Source organism: Crocodylus siamensis, chromosome 1, assembly GCF_052110815.1.
Source record: "Crocodylus siamensis isolate JL-2025a chromosome 1, ASM5211081v1, whole genome shotgun sequence".
Lineage (NCBI taxonomy): Eukaryota > Metazoa > Chordata > Crocodylia > Crocodylidae > Crocodylus > Crocodylus siamensis.
The window spans coordinates 301,308,540-301,332,867 of NC_143395.1; the positions used below are offsets into that span (position 1 = coordinate 301,308,540).

At 42.4% G+C, this 24,328-nt stretch overlaps 1 protein-coding gene across 7 annotated transcripts in view; it reads right to left on the reverse strand.

Moving 5' to 3' along the window:
* Nucleotides 1–1,464: 1,464 nt before the first annotated feature.
* FHL2 (four and a half LIM domains 2) overlaps nt 1,465–24,328 on the reverse strand; it is a 100,119-nt gene continuing 77,255 nt past the window's right edge. For 6 of the 7 annotated variants that reach the window (XM_090021028.1, XM_090021023.1, XM_090021039.1 and 3 more), the window contains 4 exons: nt 15,392–15,566; nt 12,373–12,542; nt 10,806–10,992; nt 1,465–2,320 (listed from right to left, as the gene is read on the reverse strand). In XM_090021028.1, the coding sequence (XP_089877154.1) occupies nt 2,169–2,320; nt 10,806–10,992; nt 12,373–12,542; nt 15,392–15,566 (684 nt within the window). In that variant the 3' untranslated portion in view covers nt 1,465–2,168. The remainder of the gene's footprint in view (nt 2,321–10,805; nt 10,993–12,372; nt 12,543–15,391; nt 15,567–24,328) is intronic. The other variant, XM_090021048.1, reaches the window with a different exon arrangement.

A 24,328-nucleotide genomic window follows, 5' to 3' on the forward strand; every position in this document is an offset into this window, starting at 1 on the left:
TCCCTTCCCCTGAGATAGTGGGGGTCTGCGAGACTTGTACACATGTTCAATTTGATTTTGAAAAGTTTCACATGACAAAGACGGTTGTTTGAAACAGCAACTTTTTTTTTGTGGATTTACCACTTTTGTGGCAGATCTGCCATTTTTTTATTCAAGACAAATGGTGTGAACATAGGGATAGTAGCTTTTTGCTACACTGAGGGCATGTCTACACATGCCTCTATGGCACCATTGTTACTGTGCCATCATTTAGTACTTAGTGCTTGTACAGCCTGTACTGAGCCATGCCAGTGGCATGGTTATTTTTAGCTGCTATGTTGCTGTAGCAATGCACTATAGCAAGGGAGTGCATTGCTATGGTGATGTAGCTGTGGCATCATGGTTTGTGCCTGTTGACACTGTCACTAGCGCATTGCTATGGGAACATAGTGTCTCGGAGATGTGCCTACTAAGGAAGTATATAGTGCTACAAGTGTAACATCTGTCAACAGCTTAAGTCCAGCCATTTCATGTATTCCTTCTGCAGTTCACTTAAATTTATGCTATTTCATATGCTAATGCTGAAAGAATACCACTCTACTTATTTTAAGATGAAATAGACTTAATGTACATGCAAGCAACCACAGGATGTGTGTTAGCAGGATTTAGGAACTTGTCATGGTAAGTATATTTTAGGGGAAGCCAAAAACAAGGTCTGTAACCATGTGAAAAAGTTCATCTCCGTTTGCTCTCCCAGTTCTTTTCTAGCTCTGTAAACTGCCCTATGAGCTCTCTTTTATTGTTTCACACTAAGATTGCAGTTTTTCTTATTCTTTTCCTGTGAAGAATACTAGCTTGCAATGAATAGTTTTAGCTAACATTGAGCCCTTTGCACTATGCATTTCCAAAACAGAAACTGAAGAATAATAACTTCATACCCATGACTGCAAGCAATTAGCAAAAATTAGAGCCAAACATATTTCTTATTGAGATGTCTGCAGTGTTCACAAATACTTTATGATTGAGTCCAGATGACAAAACAAACAGACTCACCATTTTTTAGACCTAGTAAACATTTTTCTGATAAAGCCATATATATTCCAAATTGACTCCTCTCTCCACCCACCTATATACATTTTTGTTGAGGTGAACATTTCATTTTAAGAATCATTTTTATTAAAGTTTTAAATGAAGCAGAAATTGAACACACACTGTTTTATCAAGTGCCACTGTGTCAGCATACATGTAAACTATGCAAGCATTCAGTTTTAGTTTGCAGTCTTTTGCCTGTTGAAATCACTAGGAAGTTACTTGCTGCAGTGTGTTCATCTGAGGATTATTATTTGAATATGAAAACCTATTAGGCAGAAAGGGGGGTGAATTTGTACATGGTTGGCATTTGTACATGGTTTTCTAACTTTGAAAATATTCTGATAATATTCTAGAAAATGTTAACATGTGTGAAGTAATCCACAATTGCAAAGCTGTTTTTGACATTATTTTATTTTGAAAAATACCTTGTGCAGTGTGTATTCAACTAACTGTAATACTGATGCTGTTAATCAGAATTTGTAATCCACTTATTTAGTCATGCAATAACATATGTAATACATACAGAACACTCCCATTTTTAATGATTTAAAATCTCTTATTTAACGTATGGCACAAGTCCTTGTACATTGATGCACATCCTACATTCTCATAGTCTTTCTACACACTTGACAGCTCACTGCAGTTGCACAGTTCTAGAACACTGATATGAAATATTAGCCCTGCTGAAATAGAACAAAGTTGTTCCATTCATTTCAATGGTCAAGGGTTTCATCTATGAAGTTATAGTACATAACCATTGTAATTCTTCAACTATTTCACTTGCTTGTAAATTAAGTAAGATCATGAAACTCAAATATTCAATGAAGAAAAGAAAATCTTATGTCAGTTAATATCCAAAAGGTTTCATACATCTCAGCTCTTGATCTTGGTTAGCTACACACATTCAGTAACACCAACACTCCTAGAGATTTTCAAATCAGCGGTTCCTTTTCTCCCTTGCTGGATTTGGAGAGTTTGAAAAAAAAGGATAAATGATGTGAATGGCAGAGAAACACAGAACAGTAAAGCTACTATGCAACATTGCATATTTCACAAAATATATTTTGCAAGTACAGCTCTTCTCCTTGTTAGGAACTTTAAATATCTTTTCCGCACTCAGGGCAAAGGATGTCATCCCTTTCTGTAAGGAAGCCACGGCCCACTAGTGAAAGAGAACACTTCTTACAGTTAAAGCAATCGTTATGCCATTGGCGTTCTTCAAAAGAGATATACTTGGTTCCTCCAAGTCCTATGCAAAAACCAAAAAAGTCTGTTAGGGAAAAACCATGAAGGACCAACACTCAGGTAATTTAGTGGAAGAATACTGTTTGAGAGACTGCTGCTGAAAAGTTATGTAAGGGACTAAAATAAATGTTTCATGTGACAATTCTATTACTATTTAATTCAACACTGCCATCCTTATTTATGGTGAGTAGCATTTTAATCTTCAGGTGTTCCTATGTCTTTCAACTGTACTGCCCATAGAATAGTAAAATGGGCAGAATTGTACCATCAGTAACAGGCTTGGTCCTTACCTGAACTGGGAGTACAATTAGTCATACTAAAAGTAAGTAAGACTGTACTATACTAGATAGGACATACACACGTCTTGAGAAGTGTTTAATCATCGTTCAAAAGGGAATAAATGTTAACTTTTTTACAAGATATCGCCAGACTGTATTGTCAGGAGGGATCTCAGTAAGGTGAAGGAAATGGCCTAAACAAACACTTTAGAGTGGGGTTCTTCAAGAAAAGAGGCAATATAGAAGAAAGTACAAAAACATTTGAGAAACGGGGATGAAGGGCACATTGAAACTGGCATCACTGTTAGATGAAAGGAGTTGAAGGCCCAGATTTTGGGAGGAGGTACCTGATGATGCCTTGGAACTAAGGACACAGAGCTTGACTCTCCAGCATATAAAATGCAGTTCGTAGAATCATAGAAAACGAGGGTTGGAAGGGACCTCAGGAGGTCATCTAGTTCAACCCTTTGCGCAAAGCAGAACCAGCCCAAGTAGATCATTCCAGCCAAAGCTTTGTTGAGCTGGGTCTTAAAAACCTCCAGGGATGGAGAATCCACAACCTCCCTGGGTAACCTGTTTCAGCATTTTGCTACCCCATAGTGAGAAAATGCTTCCTAATATGTAACCTAAACTTCCCTTGTTGCAACTTGAAGCTGTTGCTCCTTGTTCTGTCATCTGCCACTACTGAGAACAGTCCAGCTCCATCCTCTTTTGAACCCCTCTTCAGGTAGTTAAAGGCTGCTATTAAATTCCCTCTCAGTCTTCTCTAGACTAAATAAGCCCAGTTCTCTCAGCCTCTCCTCATAAGTTATGTCCCCCAGGCTCCTAACCATTTTTGTTGCCCTCTGCTGCATTTTTTCCAATTTGTCTACATCCTTTCTGTAGTGGAGGGCCCAAAACTGAACATAGGACTCTAGATGTGGCCTCACCAGTACTAAATAGAGGGGAATAATCACTTCCCTTGGCCTGCTGGCAACACACCTACCAATGCAGCCCAGTTCTTGGCAACAAAGGCACACTGCTGGCTCATATTTAACTTATTGTCCACTGTAACCCCCAGGTCCTCTTCAGCAGAGCTGCTGCTCAGCCTGTCAGCCCCCAGCCTGTATCAGTGCATGGGATTGTTCCATCCTAAGTGCAGGGCTTTGCTGCACTTGTCCTTGTTGAACCTCATAAGATTTCTTTTGGTCCAATCCTCCAATTTGTCTTGATTACTCTGAATCCTAGCTTAACCCTCCAGTATATCCACTACTCCCCCCAGCTTGGTCTTATCTGCAAACTTACTGAGAATGCACTCTGTCATCTTCCAGGTTGTTGATGAAGATATTGAACAAAACCAGCCCAGGACCAATCCTTGGGGCACTCCACTTGATAGTGGCTGCCAACTAGACATTGAGCCATTGATTACTACCCTCTGAGCCCGATGCTCCAGCCAGCTTTTTATTCACCTTACAGTCCATTCATCCATCCTTTACTTTCTTAGCTTGCCTGTAAGAATGTTGTGGGAGACTGTATCAAAAACCTTGCTAAAAATCAAGTTATAACCACATCACTGGTCTTTCTGCATCCACAGAACCAGTTACCACATCATAGAAGGCAATCAGGTTGGTCAGGCATGACTTGCCCTTGATGAATTCATGGTGACTGTTCCTAATCACCTTCTCCAAGTGCTTACAAATGGATTCCTTGAGGATCTGCTCCATGATTTTTCCAGGGAGTAAGGTGAGGTTGACTGGTCTGTAGTTCCCTGGATCTTCCTTTTTCCCTTTTTTAAATATGGGCACTATGTTTGCCCTTTTCTAATCATCCAGGACCTCTCCTGATTGCCATGAATTTTCAAAGATGATGGCCAGTGGCTCTGCAATCACATCAGCCAACTCCCTCAGCACCGTTGGGTGCATCCCATCTGGCCCCATGGACTTCTATATGTCCAGCCTTTCTGAATAGTCCCTAACCTGTTCTTTCACTTCTGTTGGCTGCTCAAACTGCTGCCTGGGGCAGTAGTCTGGGAGCTAAACTTGCCTGTGAAGACTGAGGCAAAGAAGGAATTGAGCACTTCAGCCTTTTCTGCATCTTCTGTCACAAGGCTGCCTCCCCTCTAATACTCCTCCCTAGTTGTTTGTCCAAGTTTTTATTTCTTATAAGCTTCCTTTTTGTGATTTAGTTTACTGAAAAGTTCCCTGCTAAGCCAAGCTGGTCTTCTGTCATACTTGCTAATCTTCCTGTGCATCAGAATGGTTTGTTCTTGCACTCTTAGTAAGGCTTATTTAAAGTACAGCCAGTTCTCCTGGACTCCTCTCCTCCTCAGACAGACTTCCCAGAGGATCCTGCCTATGAGTTCCCTGAGTAAGTCAAAGTCTGCTTTTCCTTAGGCTGTTGTTCTCCAGCCTTCCTTTCCTCAGGTTCTTGAACTCAATCATCTTGTGGTTACTGCTGCCCAAGTTGCCATCTACTACTATATTCCCCACTAATTCTTCCCTGTTTGTCAGCAGCAGGCCCCTAATTGGCCTCTCTAGCATTTGTACCAGGAAGTTGTCCCCAACATTCTCCAAAAACTTCCTGGATTGTCTGTGCACTGCTGTGTTGGCCTCCTTGAAGATGTCTGGGTGATTGAATTCCTGCCCGCCCCCCCCTCCCCATGGGAACCAGGGCTTGCGATTGGGAAACTTCCACTAGCCTCACCCACCACTTCTTCCTGGTCTGGTAGTCTATAGCAGACTCCCACCATGACATCCCCCTTGCTCTCCCCTCTGACCCAGAGACTTTCAACAGGCCTATGTCCAGTTTCATACTGGAGCTCTGAGTCAGGTGGCCCCAGCGAGGTTGACTGTCTGGTCCCCTCTTGAAGATTTTCAGGGTAGGCGATTGCACCACCTCTAGAGGGAGCTTATTCCACGGTCTGGACACCCTAACTGTGAAGATTTTTTTTCTGAATTTTGAGCCTGAAATGGTCTTCCTGGAGTTTGTGGCCATTACTCCTGGTTTTCCTCAAGAGTGCTGTGGTGAACAGTTGTCTGCCAAGCCCCTGATGTACTGCCTGGATGTAGTGGTAAGCTGCTACCAAGTTCCCTCTTAGACTTCTCTTTTTTAGGCTGAAAAGTCCCAGGTCCTTCAGCATTTCCTTGTATGGCTTGTCGTGCAAGTTTCTGATTATATGGGTGGTTCTTCTGTAGACTTTCTCAAGCTTTACCATGTCCTTGTTAAAGTGTAGTGGCCAGAACTAGACACTGTACTCCAGCTGCAGTCTCACCAATGCTGAGTAAAGCAGAAGAATCACTTCCTCAGTTTTGCTGGAGATGTATCAGTTGATGCATGCCAGAGTATTATTTGCCCTTCTGGCTACAGCATTGCACTGACGGCTCATATCCATACTATGGTTTATTATTATCCTTATGCCCCTTTCATCCATGGGTCAGTTTCGTGCCACCAAGCCTATAGGTGTGTAGGGGATTGTTCACCCCCAGGTGGAGCACTTTACATTTCTTGATGTTGAACTTCATCTGGTTCCAATCCACCCAACTTGCCAGCCTGTCTAGGTCTGCCTGTATCTGTAGCCTATCTTCAAGCATGACCATGCTTCCCCATAACTTGGTGTCATCCATGAACTTGGCCAGTGAGTTTCATAGATTTCATAGACATTAGGGCTGGAAGGGACCTCGGAGGAGCATCGAGTCCAGCCCCCTGCCCAAAGGGCAGGAAGTCAGCTGGGGTCATAGGATCCCAGCAAGATAAGCATCCAATTTACTCTTGAAGGTGTTCAATGTAGGTGACTGAACCACCTCCAATGGCAGGCTGTTCCAGACCTTGGGGGCTCAGACAGTAAAGAAATTCTTTCTTATGTCCAGCCTGAAATGGTCTTGTAGTAGTTTATGACTGTTCAACCTCGTCATCCCTTGAGGCGCTCTGGTGAACAAATGTTCCCCCAGATCCTGGTGGTCACCCCTGATAAACTTACAGGTAGCCATCAGATCACCCCTGAGCCTGCCCTTTTCCAGGCTAAAGAGCCCCATGGCTCTCAGCCTGTTGTCATAAGATCTGTTTTCCTAATCTCTGATCATGTGCGTGGATCTTCTCTGGACTCTCTCAAACTTCTCCACATCCTTTTTGAATTGTGGAGCCCAAAGCTGGACGCAGTATTCCAGCTGCGGCCTCACCAAGGCCGAGTACAAGGGGAGAATGACGTCCTGGGATTTGCTTGAGAAGCATCTATGGATGCAAGCCAGCATTTTTGTTGCTTTACTAGCCGCAGCATCACATTGCAGGCTCATGTTCATCTTGTCAATGATGACCCCCCAGACTCTCGGTTTTGCTGGAGATGCATCAGTTGATGCATGCCAGAGTATTATTTGCCCTTCTGGCTACAGCACTGCATATCCATACTATGGTTTATTATTATCCTTAGGTCCCTTTCATCCATGGGTCAGTTTGGTGCCACCAAGCCTATGGGGGATGTGGACAACATTGAAAGAGTCCAGAGGAGGGCCACCCACATGATCTGGGGACAACAGGGCAGACCCTACAATGAAAGACTGAGGGACCTAAACCTGTTCAGCCTTCACAAGAGAAGGCTGAGGGGGGGACCTGGTGACCGTCTATAAACTCACTAGGGGGGACCAGAAGGGTTTGCTGGAGACACTGTTTCCCCTAGTGTCCCCTGGCATAACAAGGAATAATGGACACAAATGATTGGAGAGCAGGTTTAGATTAGACATCTGCAAAAACTACTTCACAGTTAGGGCGGCTAGGAGCTGGAACCAACTTCCAAGGGAAGTTGGCTCCTACCCTGGGGATCTTTAAGAAGAGGCTTGATGCCTACCTGGCTGGACTCATTTGAGTCCAGTTTTTCTCCCGCCCAGGCGGGGGGTTGGACTTGAAGATCTACAAGGTCCCTTCCAACCCTACTTCTATGATTCTATGATTCTCTTTCTTCCGTAGTGCTAGCCAGTGTAGCACTGCCAAGCCTATAAGGATGCTGCAGGTTTTTCTTCCCAAGGTGGAGAACCTTGCATTTTTCAGTGTTAAACACCATCAGGTTCTCATCCGCACATTTGCTGAGCCTGTCCAGGTCAGCCTGCATCATCCTCCTGTCTTCTGGTGTGGATGCTTTGCCTCAAAGTTTGGTGTCATCAGCAAACTTGGCCAGTCTGCTTCTGATTCCAATGTCCACATCATTAATGAAGATGTTGAACAATATGGGTCCAAGGACAGAGCTGTGGGGGACCCCACTGATCACAGGACACCATAATGAGTGACTTCCATCAATTACTACCCTCTGGGTCTGACCACGGAGCCAATTTTCCAGCCAGTTCTTCACCCCCACATCCAAATCATTGATAAAGATGTTCAAAAGCACTGGACCAAGCCCCAATCCCTGAGGGACACCACTGGCCACTTCTCGCCAGGACAATACAGATCTTTTCATTAGAACTCTCTGAGTCCTACCCTGTAGCCATCTCCCTACCCACCTAACTGTTGCACAGTTAAGCCCACAATCCTCCAATTTTCTTGAGAGAACATTGTGGGATACTAGATCAAAGGCTTTTTGGAAATCAAGGTATACAATGTCAAACTCCTCTTGCTTATCCAGGTGGCGAGTTACCTGATCATAAAAGGAGATGAGATTGGTAAGACAAGACTTCCCTGTGATGAAGCCATACTGGCTGTCATTCAGAATCCTACCTTCTGCAAGCCTATCGCACATAGACTAATTAATTTTTCCAGGATTTTCCCTGGGATAGAAGTTAAGCTAATTGGCCCATAGTTACCGGGGTCCTCCCTCCTTCCCTTCTTGAAGAGGTGGTGCCAAACTGACTAGCACCACAACTGAAAGGGGCCTACAGGTAATAATAGACCATAGTATGAAAATGAGCCATCTGTGTGATGCTGTAGCCAGCAGGGCAAATACTACTCTGGCATGCATCAACGGATAAATCTCAAGCAAAACCATGGAAGTGATTTTCCTGGTTTACTCAGCATTGGTGAAACTGCAGCTGGAGTACTGCATCCAGTTCTGGGGGCTGCACTTCAACAAGGATGTGGAAAAATTTGTGAGAGTCCAGAGAAAAGCCACCCATATGATCAGAGACTTGCACGGCAAGCCATATGAGGAAAGGCTGAGGGACTTGGATCCCTTCAGGCTAAAGAAGAGAAGGCTGAGAGGGGACTTGGTAGCAGTTTACTGCTATATCAGGGGAATACATCAAGGGTTCGGCAAACAGCTGTTCACCAGGGCACCCTTGGGAAAAACCAGGAATAATGGCCACAAACTCCTGGAAGACCATCTCAGGCTTAACACTAGGAAAAACTTCTTCACAGTTGGGGTGTCCACACTGAAATAAGCTTCGTCCAGAGGTGGTGCAATCACCTACTGTGGAAATCTTGAAAATTGCTGGCGTCACCTGACCCCAATTGGTTTTCCTGCCTAGTGCAGAGGGGCTGGACCAGCATTACCTCTAAGCTTCGTGGTGCGCGTGGCCATGCAGGTGCACCTGGCAGCATGGCATGAGCATGCCTGTGTGGCCACGCATGCCACAAAGATTAGAGGGAATGCTGGGCTGGATCTGATGAACTTGCAAGGTCCCTTACAATCTATGACTCTATGAATCTAAGGTGGGCACAACATTGGCCCTCTTCCAGTCCTCAGGGACCTCTCCGGAGCACCATAGGTTTCAGAAGAGTTTTGCCAGGGTTTTCGTGATGACTTTGGCCAGTATCTTCAGCACTCTCAGATGAAGTTCATCCAGGCCTGCTGACTTATATATGTCTAATTTTTAAAATTTATCACGTACCAGTTCTATGACAATAGTAGGAAGGCGGTCATTCCTACCGTGCTCATTCTGTACCCTTTCTGGCATGATTTTCCCTTTGGCCCAGTGAAATTCTGAAGCAAAGTAGTCATTCAGTTCATTTTTCTTTTGAATGCTAGTATCCAGCTGTTCTGAATTGTTGAGCAATGACCCCACACTCCCATTTGTTTTCCTTCTGTTCCCAATGTACCTAAGGAGGACTTCTTGTTGTCCTCGATTGCCATTGCTAATTTAAGTTCTGTCACCACCTTAACCTTTCTAATCTGTTCCCTACAAGTGTGGGTTGTTGCTGTATAGTCCTCCTTGGGCCTGTCCCAAGCTTCCACTGTTTGTGCACCTCTTTCTTCTTTTTTAAGAGGGCCATGATTTTCCTGTTTAGCCAAGAGGGTTCCCAGCCCTTCTGCTACCTTTTCTCAGCATGGGAATGGACTTGCTTTGTGCTTCAAGGATCATGTCTTTTAGGAACAACCTCTCTTCATGCACTCCTTTCGCCTTTGGTTTCTGGTCCCACAACACTTCCCCTACTAGTGACCTGAGCTGTTGAAATTTGCATTTTTTAAATCCAAAACTTCAACCCTGCTATCTAATTTGTCTGCCTTGTGACAGACAGTGAATGTGATGGTTTCATGGTCGCTGTTGCCCAGGCCACCCTTTATTTTTAAGTTGGTCACCTGGTCGTCAAGGTATGTAGAAAAAACATTTGAAGCCATGTCTATGGCCGAATCGCTGATTCTCCAAATCAGCATTGAATCTTCAGATTCAGATTCGGCTGAATTGAATCAGGGACAGTGATCTGAATCAATGAATTGATTTACTGTCCCTGATTTGGGCCGAATCTGATTCTGAATTGAATATGGCCTGTTTCACACACCCCTACTGCTTATCCCACCCAAGGTAACTTGCTGTGCACCAAAGTGCATGTGGCATGGGCATTCCCTGGGGACAAGTAGCGTCAGTGCAAAGTGCACTACCACTACTCGTCTCCAGGGAACCGAATGTTCACACTTGGATATTGCAGGAAAGATGCAAGCAAATAGGCAAGCAGTAAAAAGGTAAGCCTGGAATAAAGCAATGTCAGTAAGACATAAAAGAATGTGAGAAAGAGTTGTGGCCCAGAACCTCAATCGTGGACACTGTAGCTCACATGTGTAAAATGTTGGTTCAATGTTATAGTTGTATATTACCAGCATTTCCCATGAAAATCAAATGGAAAGAAAAAGAAATTAAAATTTAAAAATAATTCCAATTTTTTTCAGGGCTCCAAAGATGTAATAAGTAAGATAGTTTCAAAATTCAATATTTGATATTTTTGAGAAACATGTTGGGGCTCTTCATTAGCATTCATTTGGTCCATTGCTAACATGAATCTCTACATTTCTAAAACCGATGGCAGCAAGAAACCTACCACTGATTGGGTTGGTGCATCCAGCACACTTTTTGGCATAAAGGTTGCAGAAGCAGCTCAGGCAATATGCAAATTCATCCCGAGAGGTAAAACGCTGTCCAGACAACTGCTTCTTACATCCAGTACAAACAAAGCACTCCTTATGCCAGGGCTGCTCCCGGTAAGTAACCCCTCCTGTAGTGATGGCCTGTTTTATTGAATGTACAAAACAAAAAGTTTTGTCAGGTTCCCTTCTTACCAAGAATGACCTTCTTGTTTAAAAAAATAGTAATAGTATCTGGTTAATGCTGGCAGGAACAAATTGAAGAGCCAAGCCCTAGTTTTGGGTTAGTATTCTCCAATATTTTCCAATTATATGAGCAATCCCCCTCATTTTAGACAACTTTCTTGCTCTAGTCATTTTTAATCTTGCTCAAATATAACCTATTTGTTCCTAAAACCTTGTTTTAACCTTCCTAATATTTATTTACTTATTTATTTTCCACTCTTTTCCTTACACACATTCCAGCACTGGACTCGACAATGTTCCCTCACCCAATCTTGCTGGTGATAAAAGAACCTCTGTCTGTCCTTATCTTTCATTCTCAATATAACATTTTATTTCAAACTGAGCTGTAAATTCCACTTCTTTCTTGCATCTCCTTGTCACAGATATTTTTTACTTGCAAGAGGAGTCCTTGCTCATTCAAACAATCTCACTGAGCTCAATAAATGTCACTACATTGTGGACACAAGAACATTCATAAGACAGACTTGCAGTAGCAGCTAATAAATTTATTTCTTCCATTGGTTTTATTTTTAACTCCTTCGCATATTACACAAACAAATAGCGTGCAGACACTCACTGATAAGTGTACTGGCTTTAAGAATTTTTGTTCCAGAAAATATATACTGTATAAACACAATCCATCTTTCCTTTTACCTTAAATTTTCAGGATGAGCTATTTTAAAAGCATTCAGCATTGGACCTTTCCAAATCATAGAACCATAATAAAAAGAACTGGAAGTGGCCTCAGGAAGTCAGTAGTCCAACTTACTACTCAGGGCAGAATTGCCACTGTTTAAACAATCTTAGCCAAGTGTTCATCTAACTTGCTCTTAAAAACTTCCAAGAATAGAGATTTCACAAACCTCGGTAATCTTTCAGGGCCTAACCACCCTCACAGTTTGAAATTTCTTCCTTTTATCCAATCTAAATTTTCCTTGTAATTCAAGACTACTATTTCTTGTCCTGTCCCCTGCAGCCAGAGAGTAGTCTGGTACCACAGACCAAATCAATAGCAATGTGATTATTGATTCTGGTAGAAGAAAACTAAGTCAGTACAGAGTGCTTTTGAAATCTCTCTACATATTTTTCCTATGCTTGAGGCTAAAGGCCCCATTCTAGGAGACTTCTCATAGCAATAAATGTTTTTGCTTGCTGTGGTGTTTGCAGGATTGGGCCCTTAGGTTGTACAGTATTTTGTAGGGTAAATTGGTTTTAGCTTTTATATGACATTTCTTGCTCTCACACAGGACAAAACAAAACATTTAACTGCTTCAGAAACCTGAATTACAAAATCACTACCTTCTTGCACTGGACACACTGCATGGCAAACTGTTTTTCATAGCAGGGTACACAGAAGTTTTGATTATCTTTAGGAATGAAACTCTTTGTCCCAATAGGCTGTTGACAACGATGGCAGATAAAGCAGGTCTCATGCCAGCTGTTACCTTTGTACTCCATTTTGCGAGTACCTGTAATGAGATCAAAACACAGAATGAAGCTAAGAGCTTGGCTACTTTTACCCATAGCTTGCATGTTTGAATTGGTTCAGCTCCCTACTGCAGCATAATGGTCAGTGATTAGATATAAAATCTTACTCAGTTTTTCAGTTAGCATCACAAAGGGTTGGATACTGTTTGCAGAGTATGAGTATTGTGAGCATAAAAGAGACGAGTAGCTATTACTAAAAAAGAGAGCCTGTTACACTTTGCCTTCAAGTGGGAATGTATTCATTACAAATTCTTCTACACAGGAGGTGTAAAATATAAAGTGTTAGCTTCAACCAAGGATATAGAAGTGAAAGTAAGGTTTTTAAAATTTATTTCTTCCCTCTGAATCACCTTTGTCTTTGTCCCAGATATAGCCTCAACCAGGTAAGTCTAGTGGAAAGGGTAATGATTTGGGTTCCTGACATCACCTAGTAAAACCCTCTTTTGCAATAAAATAGAGTCACTGGTTGGGTGAGAGAGCAGACATCCTATCTGTTATGTAGTCCTGTTTCTGTCCCCTTGCAGTCAAAAGTTTAAAGTTGATTTCAAGTAGTGCAGCATCTCATCATGTGCCAAGCCATTAGCTTCATGACTCTTCACTGTTTCTCTGAGAAGGGAGGGGGTCTTCTCATTGACTTCAGTGTTATTTAAGCCATGCTTTGTGTTGAGAAGAAAAAACTTAAAGGTCTTCATTTTTGGAGTCATCCCTCTGTTAGCTAGAAGAGCATATTTGTGAAAGATAACACTGTTTTTTAAAGTGTTCTGGGTATCATAGTAAAAAGACATCGCCATGCCCCAACTAAAGCAAACATTTCAGAGGTGAGTTGTCAGCCATTCCAGATATCACAAATATTTGAGAAACAAGCAAACTTCTATAATTTTTGACAAGGTCAAAATATATCTCCAAGATAACATGCTGACAGTTTACATTGCTTTTGATGCTTGGAACAAAAATCAATGAAGCATAACATTTAAAAAAATAGCAGCTTGCAGATATCAGGCCTCTGGTTAAAGTCCAAATTCAGCTTTTAGATAGTTGGCATGAATGCCAGAAGAATATTTCCAAAGGCAAAATCTGACCAACCTCTCTAAGACATTTAGATTCTCTCTCCCTTTAGTCATCATTTCAAGTCTTTCATTTTGTCTTATTCTGTGCAATGTGCTCTGAGACATGAGATAAAGCCAGTTTAAAACATGTAAAAATAAAAGAATGATTGACATGTAGCAGCATGACAGATGTGAATGGCTAATTACCTTTCTACAATGACACACATGAATGTGGCCACATTTTAGTAATACACTATTTTAATAAGTCTAAACATACACGTAATTTTGAGAGTAGGCAAAGTAGCAAAAGGCTCACTCCTTTATGCAATGAAACACTGGTCTATAAAAGACAGGAGAACTGAAAACTGAGTAGGGTTGGAGGATAGGGTGAAAGGTTTATTTTCATCTCTCTGATGCACTGGGTTCTAATGGCAGGTGATAATGGCAGTAGTGAGGATCATTGCAGTTGTGCATCCATCTGAATGAAGTCAGTGGGAGCCAGGATAAGGAACTGCACAATCAGGTACTTAACTGCCATCATTCCACATGCATGTCAGCAGTTTTACATAATTTAAACTGAACATTCAAAGAAGAAAAGTATCAACAACCACCCTACCACCCTGACATGTTTCCAACTTCTTGTGTCTCTGTGTTAATCCATACTTCAGTCATTCAGACTACTAATCTATCCTTGCTCCTGTGCTAAGGTAGCATGTTACAGAAATGGGAAGTGATGCTTCATGTAAAGGCTTCTAGAGACAATGCTACATAGGATGGAGAGTTACTTAGTTGTCAAGTGGGACTCTGACATTAACTGCCTGCACAAGGTAGTCTTGAGTACCACTTTGTGGTTGCATAATTTTGTGATGGACTGATTTGAGTTCCTGACATCACCTTCCTTTCTGGGTCACCTTCTTTTCTGCAATTTCCTTTTTGGGTCATAAGATTGAACACCATGAGAGTACTAAAATGAAGTTAACAAAGATGGCTTCCCTTAAAAATGACAAAATTAGCTATAGTTTTCAAACAAAACCACTGCCAGTAGTATATTTACAATCCAAAACAAAAAAAAATATCTTGCTGAAGAGTGGAAAGGAGTGAGTATAGAACCTGGAACAATTTTGGACGTCTGATGTTAAATATATATTCATTATTTCTTTCCTGTTTTATCACTCAAAACTCTCTAAATATTTGACAAGACCTGTCAGGCATATAGGTTTTTAGATGAATGATATGAGAGCCAGCTTGGAAAAGATTTACCAGTGCCAATTATCATTGCCAGGCATACGTATAGATTTCTTAAATTTTTAATTCCAGGCCCAGCTTCTGCCTTTTAAACCTTTAAACTAGCAAAGTCTGCTACAGCATTGTAAAGAAGAAAGGCATATTTTATTGTTCTAGTGCTTTAAATCCATGCTTGAGGCAGCTAAAAGCCACTTGTTTCTTAGAGGCACTCGTTTTTTAAACTTGAAGGAAATATTGCACTTTTATCTTCAGAATCTTTGTTCAACAACATTTTTAAGGTGGATTGGCAGTCTTTTCACTAATAATTAAGAAGTGAAACTGGACATATCTAGCTTCCAATTTAGCATTTTAAACGAAATATTACAATTACAAATTTCTATCTGGTCTAGGGGATATCTTAAAACACAGGTTATAATATTTTCTGCTAGCCTGCCAGATCATGCCTTAGGACAGACAGTGAAGCAAAGAAATTAGTTACAAAGGTGAATTTTGATGTTTGACCTCGCCTTCTCTCTGTCTGAAAAGCAGTATCTCCTAACCTGGCATAATAGTCTTCTTGCACTCATTGCATTTAGAAGAATACTCATTGGAGTAGCATTCAGTACAGAGTAGATGTTCCTCTTTTGCAGCAAAAGGTTTGTCGACCAATGAGTTCTTGCACTGAAAGCAGTGGAAACAGGTCTCGTGCCAGTGTCGGTCCTTGTAGGACAGATCCTGTAGAAATCCAAAATCACAGAATAAACAGAATGAATAGTTTGCACAATTGGAAGCTGGGAGAATGTAAACACATCCAGGTCTGAATCTTAGCCAGGATTTAAGGCTTATTCTTACAGATCAAGAAAATAAATTGTCCTGCTAAGATGAACTGATTTTGCTCTGGTTACACAAGAGGGCTAAAGACAGCTTTATCCCTTTTTTGACAGGCTTTTTAAAATTCAAGTTCATTTCACTTTTTGTAATGCTTCAGAGAAAGAAGTAATCTCCTTTAGATATTTCTTCTCTGAATAAAGTCCTGTTTTCAAATAAGAATGCATTGACATGCTAAATATGATACATTCTCAACTTGGTTGAGAACATGGTCAGAATCATCACTGTTGCTGTCTAGAGTTTCTTTAATATGATAATTTTACCATGGGCTTACCACAAAGATGGGACATCACATCACTTCTGTAGCTACCAATCCAAAACACTCTGATGCTAGGACTGGCATGGGTATTTCAGTTCCAAAGGTAATTTGTCAGCAGAAGGAATTATTTCAAAGAGTGGTTGTTCCAGAAAAGGCCAAAAGGAAGTCCATAATAAAGATGACCCATACAATTTGTCACATCCAGCATCTTTGGATCTCAGATAAAATGGAACCCAGATCCAAGCAAACCCAATACAATAAAAAAGCTTCACACTCTTCAGTAAATGAGACAAAAACAGAAACTATTCATCTCATCTCTTCCAATTCTGGAGAGGGTATTTGGCTATTTGGAGAAAATGGACCTGAACTATTAAATCAACCCCACACAAATGGGCTTTACAAAACCCACACCACCCTTGGTTTCAGTGATTCTTATTCTACTTTAGGAAAGGACTAAATATGGGATATTTTGCTTTTCCAATTATGACAATTCTCAAAATTCCTGATTTAACCATTAGTACATCAGATGTTTTACCAATGTCATTTTCTGGGATACCTAGAAACATTCTGCTACTGTAAATACAATGTGTGTGACAGAGATACGAGTCAAATAACATATGATGCAGGGCAACATGACTTGCTCCACTCTTATGGGTGCTGTGACAGAAAAGTTTAATGTTGTTCAAAGGAAAAGGGAAGATTAAATAATCAGAATATCTAACCTAATATGTGCATTCTCAGAAATTATAGTAGGATCTGTGTAGTGAATTAGCAAATTAACCTTTTGGTTTCCATTTAAAGATTCATGGATAATTTGACTAAATTACTTGTACTAAATTATTTTGCTGATCTTAATAGAGAAGAACAAAGTCTAAGATGTCAGCATTTTTTAATCTGTGAGGCAGAACATTAACAGTAGCATTTAGTGAGTTTCATTTGAACACCTGCTCTGCCCTCCCTCCCCTCAACTCCTTCAATTTATTTTCAAGTCATGATTGAGGATGTTCGTGTTTTTCCGGCTCTGAGGTCATGCTCTGAGGTATAATACCCATTGAAGATCCTATTTCACTTTTTCAAAGACTTATTCATTCAGCTTTCTCTATTCATGTCAATCAAAACCTTCTAAAACAGCCTGATTTCTCCTCATGTATCAGATATTTTTGAACATCAAAATAAAAAAACCTCGTTGAAAAGATTAGTATTTACATTTATGTTTTTAAAGGAAGTTGAACAACCTAATCCTGATCTCAGAAGAAAAATATTTTTCATGGAAAACTGCAAGGCTAGAGTCAACTAGGAACATTCCAAAATGAAATATTTGCCTGCTGGAAAATGAAATGACAACAGATCTGTTTTTCTTGATTGCTTATGAAAGTGAAAACTATTTTAAACATAAATTATTATTTTTTCCAGTTTCCTTTTTTGCTATGTTGCTATGTTTCCTCCAAAATTAGTAATCTAATGGTTTGCTTTTTATTTGTATAGGCCTCAATAGAAGTATAAGTTTTTCATGTTTTAAGAGAAGAACTAATAGATTATGCTTATTCTTTGCTGTAACAGTTTAGCAATCTTTGGTCAGAAGCCTCTGAGTCATAAATGCTAAGCAGAGTTAAGTTTAATGTTTAAGCCTAGGTTTACAATGCAGCCATTGGTGTGATCTACAGCATGTATATTTATACCGGAGCTAGGCAGAATATGCCTAGGTTAATATTTCTAGTTTTGTAGCCACAGCACCATGGGCTACACAAGCCTACTTGTGACCCCATGTACTTACTGTCAGTACTCAAGTTGGCTGGATGAAAGCTAGCTCAGGTACATTTGTATGTACTAGTCACACCTCTGACTGCACTGTATTTAGAAACACAACTTAAACACAATCTAGACATAGCAGTCAAGAGAAGACTCTGAGTTATGCTTCAGCCTCATGTGCAAACACAATTTTATGTTAAATTATGTCCAGACATTATTGCAGTTCTTCCATAATGTACAAATCTAGGGTTAAATTATGTCCAGACCCTGACTAATTCCTAACCTAAACTTAGAGCAGCCTCTAACATGCTGTAATTTATAGTGGCTGCTCACAACCCAAAAGAACTGTTTCAGTGTTCATACTCCCTACACATACTCATACCATTGGTTCACATTAGTTCACACATATACATACTTATACTATTAGTTCACACTCCCTACATAGGTGTGCCAGAAGGAAGTGACAAAAATCACTGGGTGACTATGTGACTAAGGGATTTTCTGGTATTTTGGAAGCTACGCTTTTCCAGGCTAAAGAGTCCCATGTCTCTCAGCCTATCATCATAACATCTGTTTTCCTGACCTCTGTTCATGCACGTGGCTCTCCTCTGGACTCTCTCAAGCTTCTCCACATCCTTTTTGAATTGTGGAGCCCAAAACTGGACGCAGTACTCCAGCTGCGGCCTCACCAAGGCCGAGTACAAGGGGAGAATGACGTCCCGGGATTTGCTCGAGAAGCATCTATGGATGCAAGCCAGCATTTTGGTCACTTTATTAGCCGCAGCATCACATCGCAGGCTCATGTTCGTCTTGTGGTCAATGATGACCCCCAAGTCTCTTTCTTCTGTAGTGCTATCCAACGTAGCACTGCCGAGCCTATAAGGATGCTGCAGGTTTTTCCTCCCAAGGTGGAGAACCTTTTATTTTTCTGTGTTAAACACCATCAGGTTCTCGTCCGCCTATTTGCTGAGCCTGTCCAGGTCAGCCTGGATCACCCTCCTGTCTTCTGGTGTGGATGCTTTGCCCCAAAGTTTGGTGTCATTGGTGAACTTGGCCAGTTCGCTTCTGATTCCGATGTCCACATCATTAATGAAGATGTTGAACAGTATGGGTCCAAGGACAGAGCCTTGGGGGACCCCACTGGTCACAGGGCACCATGATGATTGACTTACATCAATTACCACCCTCTGGGTCCGACCACAGAGACAATTCCCCAGCCAGTGGACTGTGGTGGACCCAAGGCCACAATTGGCCAGTTTTGCCAAGAGGTGATCATGGGATACCTGATCGAAGGTTTTTTTGAAGTCAAGATATATGACATCAATCTCTTCTCCCTTGTCCAGGTGATAGGTCACCGGGTCATAGAAGGAAATGAGATTGGTCAAGCAAGACCTACCCGCAACAAACCCGTGCTGGCTGTCCCTCAGGATGTTAGCCTGGGCCAGTCAATCAAGGATGGCCTCTTTAATAAACTTTTCTAAGACCTTCTCTGGAATAGAAGTCAGGCTGATGGGCCTGTAGTTAGCCAGATCCACTTTCCTCCCTTTCTTGAAGATAGGCACCACACTGGCTTTCTTCCAGTCTTTGGGCACTACACCAGAGGTCCAGTAGTTTTCAAAGATCCGTGCCAGAGGCTGGGCTATAATGCTCACCAGCTCCTTGAGTACCCTGGGGTGCAGATTGTCAGGGCTGGATGACTTGAAGGTATCCAGTCTCTCAAGGTGCTCCTTCATGAGGTAAGCATTAATGGAGGGCAGTGGATCTCCCTCACCTGGACCTCCCTGTCCCGTAGCGGGCATGGGCATCCCATGGGACTAATGAAAGACCGACACAAAGTACCCATTGAATAGGTTGGCTTTTTCCTGTGCATCGGTTGTCCCATCTGGTTCAGCAGGGGTCCAATGTTGCCCTTGCTTTTCCTTTGGCTCCCCACATATCTGAAAAAGGACTTTTTGTTGTCCTTGATGCTCGAAGGTGGTTGGAGTTCAGTTGCAGCCTTAGCTTTCCTGGTTTGCTCCCTTCAGGACAAGACAAGTGCAGAATATTCCTCCTTGGAGGTGAATCCCATCCTCCATCCTTTGTAGGCCTTTCTTTTTAGCCTCAGGAGGTCTGCTTGATCTCTGGAGAGTCAGGGGTGCTGCTGTGCCCTCTTGCTGCCTTTCCTCTGAGATGGAATAGAATTTGTTTGTGCATTGAGGATCACTCCCTTGAGGAGCAAACACTCTTCCTGAACTCCCCTCCACCTAGGGTCGTGGTCCCTTAGGGCCTCATTGACAAGCCTCCTGAGCTTGTCAAAGTCAGCTTTCCTGAAGTCAAGGACTTCAGTGTTGCTGACTGACTTGCCAGCTTTACGGCGGATGGTGAAGGTGATCAGCTCATGGTCACTGTCACCCAGCTTCCCATCGATCACTAGGTCACCGATTAAGTCATCCCCAGTAGCCAGCACCAGGTCGAGCAGCGCTTTACCTCTTGTTGGCCTGTAGACTTCGTGAGTCAGGTAGAGGTCATCCACGCATGATAGGAAGCTTTGCGACCACTCAGATTTTGCTGAGTGGGCTCTAGTACAACTTAAAATATATATAATGGACAATGGCTTGCTTTTTCCTTTGAATTGGGTTTCAACAGAGACCCATAGGAAGAAGATTAGAGAGGTTTTAACTGGGACAGCAAATGCATATATTTGTGTTCATGAATTAAAGTATATTAGCCATCTTACTTGTTGTGATGATTTCCTTAGAACTTAGGGGGAATAGGGTCAAACTTTGTATATTGCATGGATTTTAGATAAACATCTCCTGTGACAGAATTCTTTGGCAGTATAGCATACTAGCATTCCTGCATCAGTAAGGCACTCCTATTGTAGGCATAACCTGAATGATTACTGCTAAAACTAAGACCCTGATGCTTTAAAAATGTACAGGTAAGTGTTCTAGGGTCTCCCCTCCATTCTTCCTCACAACACAGTATACCAGTCAGATTTTTAACACCAAAGGAAAAGAAAGGGTTGCAGCTCAGCAAAGGTATAAGGTTCATCTGAAATATTAAGTGAAGCTTTCTGTTCCAAAAAATATTAAATTTTTCCCTTTTCTGCTTACATATTACTAGGAGCTACTTACTGTGTTTTCATTGTATATTTGAGATTGACTCTGCTGATCCATTTTGGCCCACATCCTGGCACAGTAGCTTTCCACCACAGTTCCCTTTTAATTTTGTTCTTGTGTTATATAAAGACACATCCCCTCCTCCCCTCCACTAAGCCAGCTAGTGGTCTTCATTAGAAAGGTGGGCTATTATATGTATTTCCTGAATTCATAATATTCCTTGTGCCAATGAAACTCCAAAGAAACTATTAAAAATGTAAAGAATGCCAAAATCAACCCAAAGTCAAATTTAAGCAGTTAAGCAAACAAAAATATAATAGATGGATTTCCACAAGGAATGTTAAAGGTTTCAAGCAAGCAAGAATAGGAAACAAAAGTTGTACTGGGGAGACACAAGGGACTCAGGCGTTAAAATGTGAGCCCATTTCTCTTAAAGAAATTATACTCTTTCTTATGAGACAATCTTAGGAAGCTGTTGGCATATGGATAATGTGCAATGCCTCTTGAGAGAAACACCAGTGCATTTTTCTAATGTCTCCTAGCACCTCTCAGCACGCAGTAGATGAAGTTTTAATCTGCCTGTCAGGGTTTTATAAACATCAGCTAGAAGTGTTTACAGTTAACATGGTGGCGTTAGGCCAGATGAAGTATTAACACCATGTGTTACCATTTAATTAAATGTGTTTTTGTGAAAACCAATATTTAAAAAATGGAACAAATCTGTAATTTCTGAATGATAGTCATACTCACCCATGGAAGCACTGTATGGTGATTGCATTTAAAACAAAAGGTTATTTTAAAATCTTGCAAATGAGGACATTCTTCAGCTTACATCTTCTCATGTATTTACCATATACTGCCATTAATGTTGTAATTGCAATGCAGTGTAGATATATCCAAACTAAATAAATCTCATATAGCTACTGTAGCAGGATGGAGTCCTAGGGTCACCATGCTGCCCCTAGGTCCCCTCTCTGTACCATGCCAAGTGTCCCCCAAGCACCCTCAGAATCTTGCCCGCCACGTCTTTGATCTTCTAAATCATAGGAAGGCTGCCCTTCGTCCTCTTGGCCACGGTTCCTGCGGTATGCCGGACCAGTGTTTGGTATGGGTGTTCAGGTACACCCCCACCTCATGGGTTATGCGTGGCTCCAGCCACCCCTATACCATGCCCCAGGCATTGCTGATGGACCAGACGTTTGTCTGTTTCTCTTGCCCACTCTCTCTCTGGGGCCTTTCTGCTGCCCGCTACCTCTCTGGGCCTTCTGGCTGCCCGCTGCCTCTCTGGGCCCTCTGGCTACCCACTGCCTCTCTGGGCCTTCTGGCTGCCCACTGCCTCTCTGGGGCTTCTTGCTGCCCACTCTCTGGGGCTTCTTGCTGCCCACTCCCTGGGGCTTCTCGCTGCCCACTCTCTGGGGCTGGGGCTCTCACACTGTCATGGTTCCCCTATAAGGCCTCCTCTGTTCCCTTATAGCCTCACCTGGTCCTCTGGTCTAACAACATAACAAAACACAAGCCCCTGCACTATAACATACATTCAGGCCTGACAGCTAAAACATCGTCTGTGCCACACCACAAGTGCTCCCTCGCTCACCCATATCACAAGTTGCACCCACATTCAGGCTTTTCCACTCCTTCACTCAGGGCAGCGCTCCTCCCTTGGTTGCCAGCAGGCCCACTCCTGGCCTCCACCTGTGGTTTATACAAGGGCCAGGCCCTGCCCCCTTCACGTCAGCTCCACATGCAGGTGTTGGCTACTTGCTTCCCCTGGTTGCCCTGGCAACCAGCACCTGGGTCATGGTCCCGGCTCACCCAGTAGCAGGCACCTTACTGCCCTGCTACAGTTACCAAGAGCAGCCTACCTGTGGAAGCCCCAAGCTCAGCAGTGGGTGTCAAATACATTTAAGAAGCTGGGTAAATACCTGGGCATTACGTCCATGTTGAGGTCTGGGCTTCCATGGCTGTACTACTACCAGTACTTGGTGTAATTAGTTAAAGTATAGTTCAGGTATGTCTATAACATGGGCATGAAAATCATATTGCTTCACGAGCTGGATGAGTGGCACAGGGCAAGTCCGTGGTTTAGATCAAACCCACATATTTCTCCCCTCTCCCTCTCCCTCCCACCTCCATTCTCAATCTAGCACACATGGCTTATGCTCTGGGACCCATGCCACACACGGTACCCATCCCAGCCAGTCTGGGATCTGTGCCACAGACCCTCTATTCCTCCCTCACTGGCTGGTTTGGAACTGCGCTGCATGTGGTTTGCTTCTGAGACCAGACTGGCCAGGATGGGCACTACATCTGGTTTAGGTCCCAGGACAGAAACTTCATGTGGCACCTTCTTCCCTAGCTAGTCCAGGACCCACACCACATGTGGCACAGTTCTAGACTGGAGAGGTGAGGGACTGCAAGTAGTGAGGATCTCAGACTGGCTGGGGTGGAACCACATGCAGTGTGGGTCCCAGGACGCTGCATGTAGCACAGATCCCAAATCAGCCAAAGAGGGCACCACATGCAGTACACATCCCAGACCTTGTGTGTGGGTCTGCTTTGGCAGCATGTGGGTCAGCTCAGATCCAGGGGCAGCACAGAGGGCTGGATGACATGGTTCCATGGGTCATACCCAGCCCATGGGCTTTATCTTTGACATGCCTGGTCTCTCCCACGCAGTTGTAGTGAGGGGCAGTTTAATAGGTGGTGCTCTGCTTCAGTGCTAGAGACCCAAAGTCAAATTTTTCTCTCACTTACACTTTTGGCTCCAGTGGAGTTACCCCTGACATTCAACAATATAAGGGTAAGAAGAATCAGGCCTCCTTGCTTTTGCATTGTTGTGTGGTATTTTACACCTACACTCATACCTGTGGTAGTATTGTACACCTACTTTCCTCAGATGGAAAAGATTATACAATATACAAAGTGGTTTAGAATGAGGCCCTTCAGGTCTTGCTCCTGGCTCTGGTTTCTCACTATGTGGCTTAAGAATCAATATGCTGAGCCACTTGGCCATTGAGTACAGGAAAGTGCCTTGCATGAAGTAAGAGTGAAATTTTTGCTAGTTCCAGAAGCATTCCTGGTTCAGTTCCCCCAGCTTAGAAAAAAGCCAGTGTCGCTGACAAAGGGCCAACTGGGAATATTAGAAACGATAAACAAATGGATTGCCTGCAGACTACACCAGTGAGGGGGAGGGTCCTACTGGAAAATACCATACACAAGTCCTGATTCTTCCCTCATTTACAACACACCAACTTAACTTCAGTAGAGAAACTCTCATGTGGTAAGTGTACAATTTATATCAGGTAAGAGAGGAAGAAATGAGGTATAAGTGAGGAAGAACTGGGCCCATAATATGTTTATTAAATATATAATTTTTTACTTCTGAAAACCTATACCTGTATCAACACTACCTGAACATGGAGATAGGCTCCCTTTCAATTTTTATTTTACATGTAACAGATACAGCCATGAAAATCAGCTTAATTCCAAAGCCTGCAGTA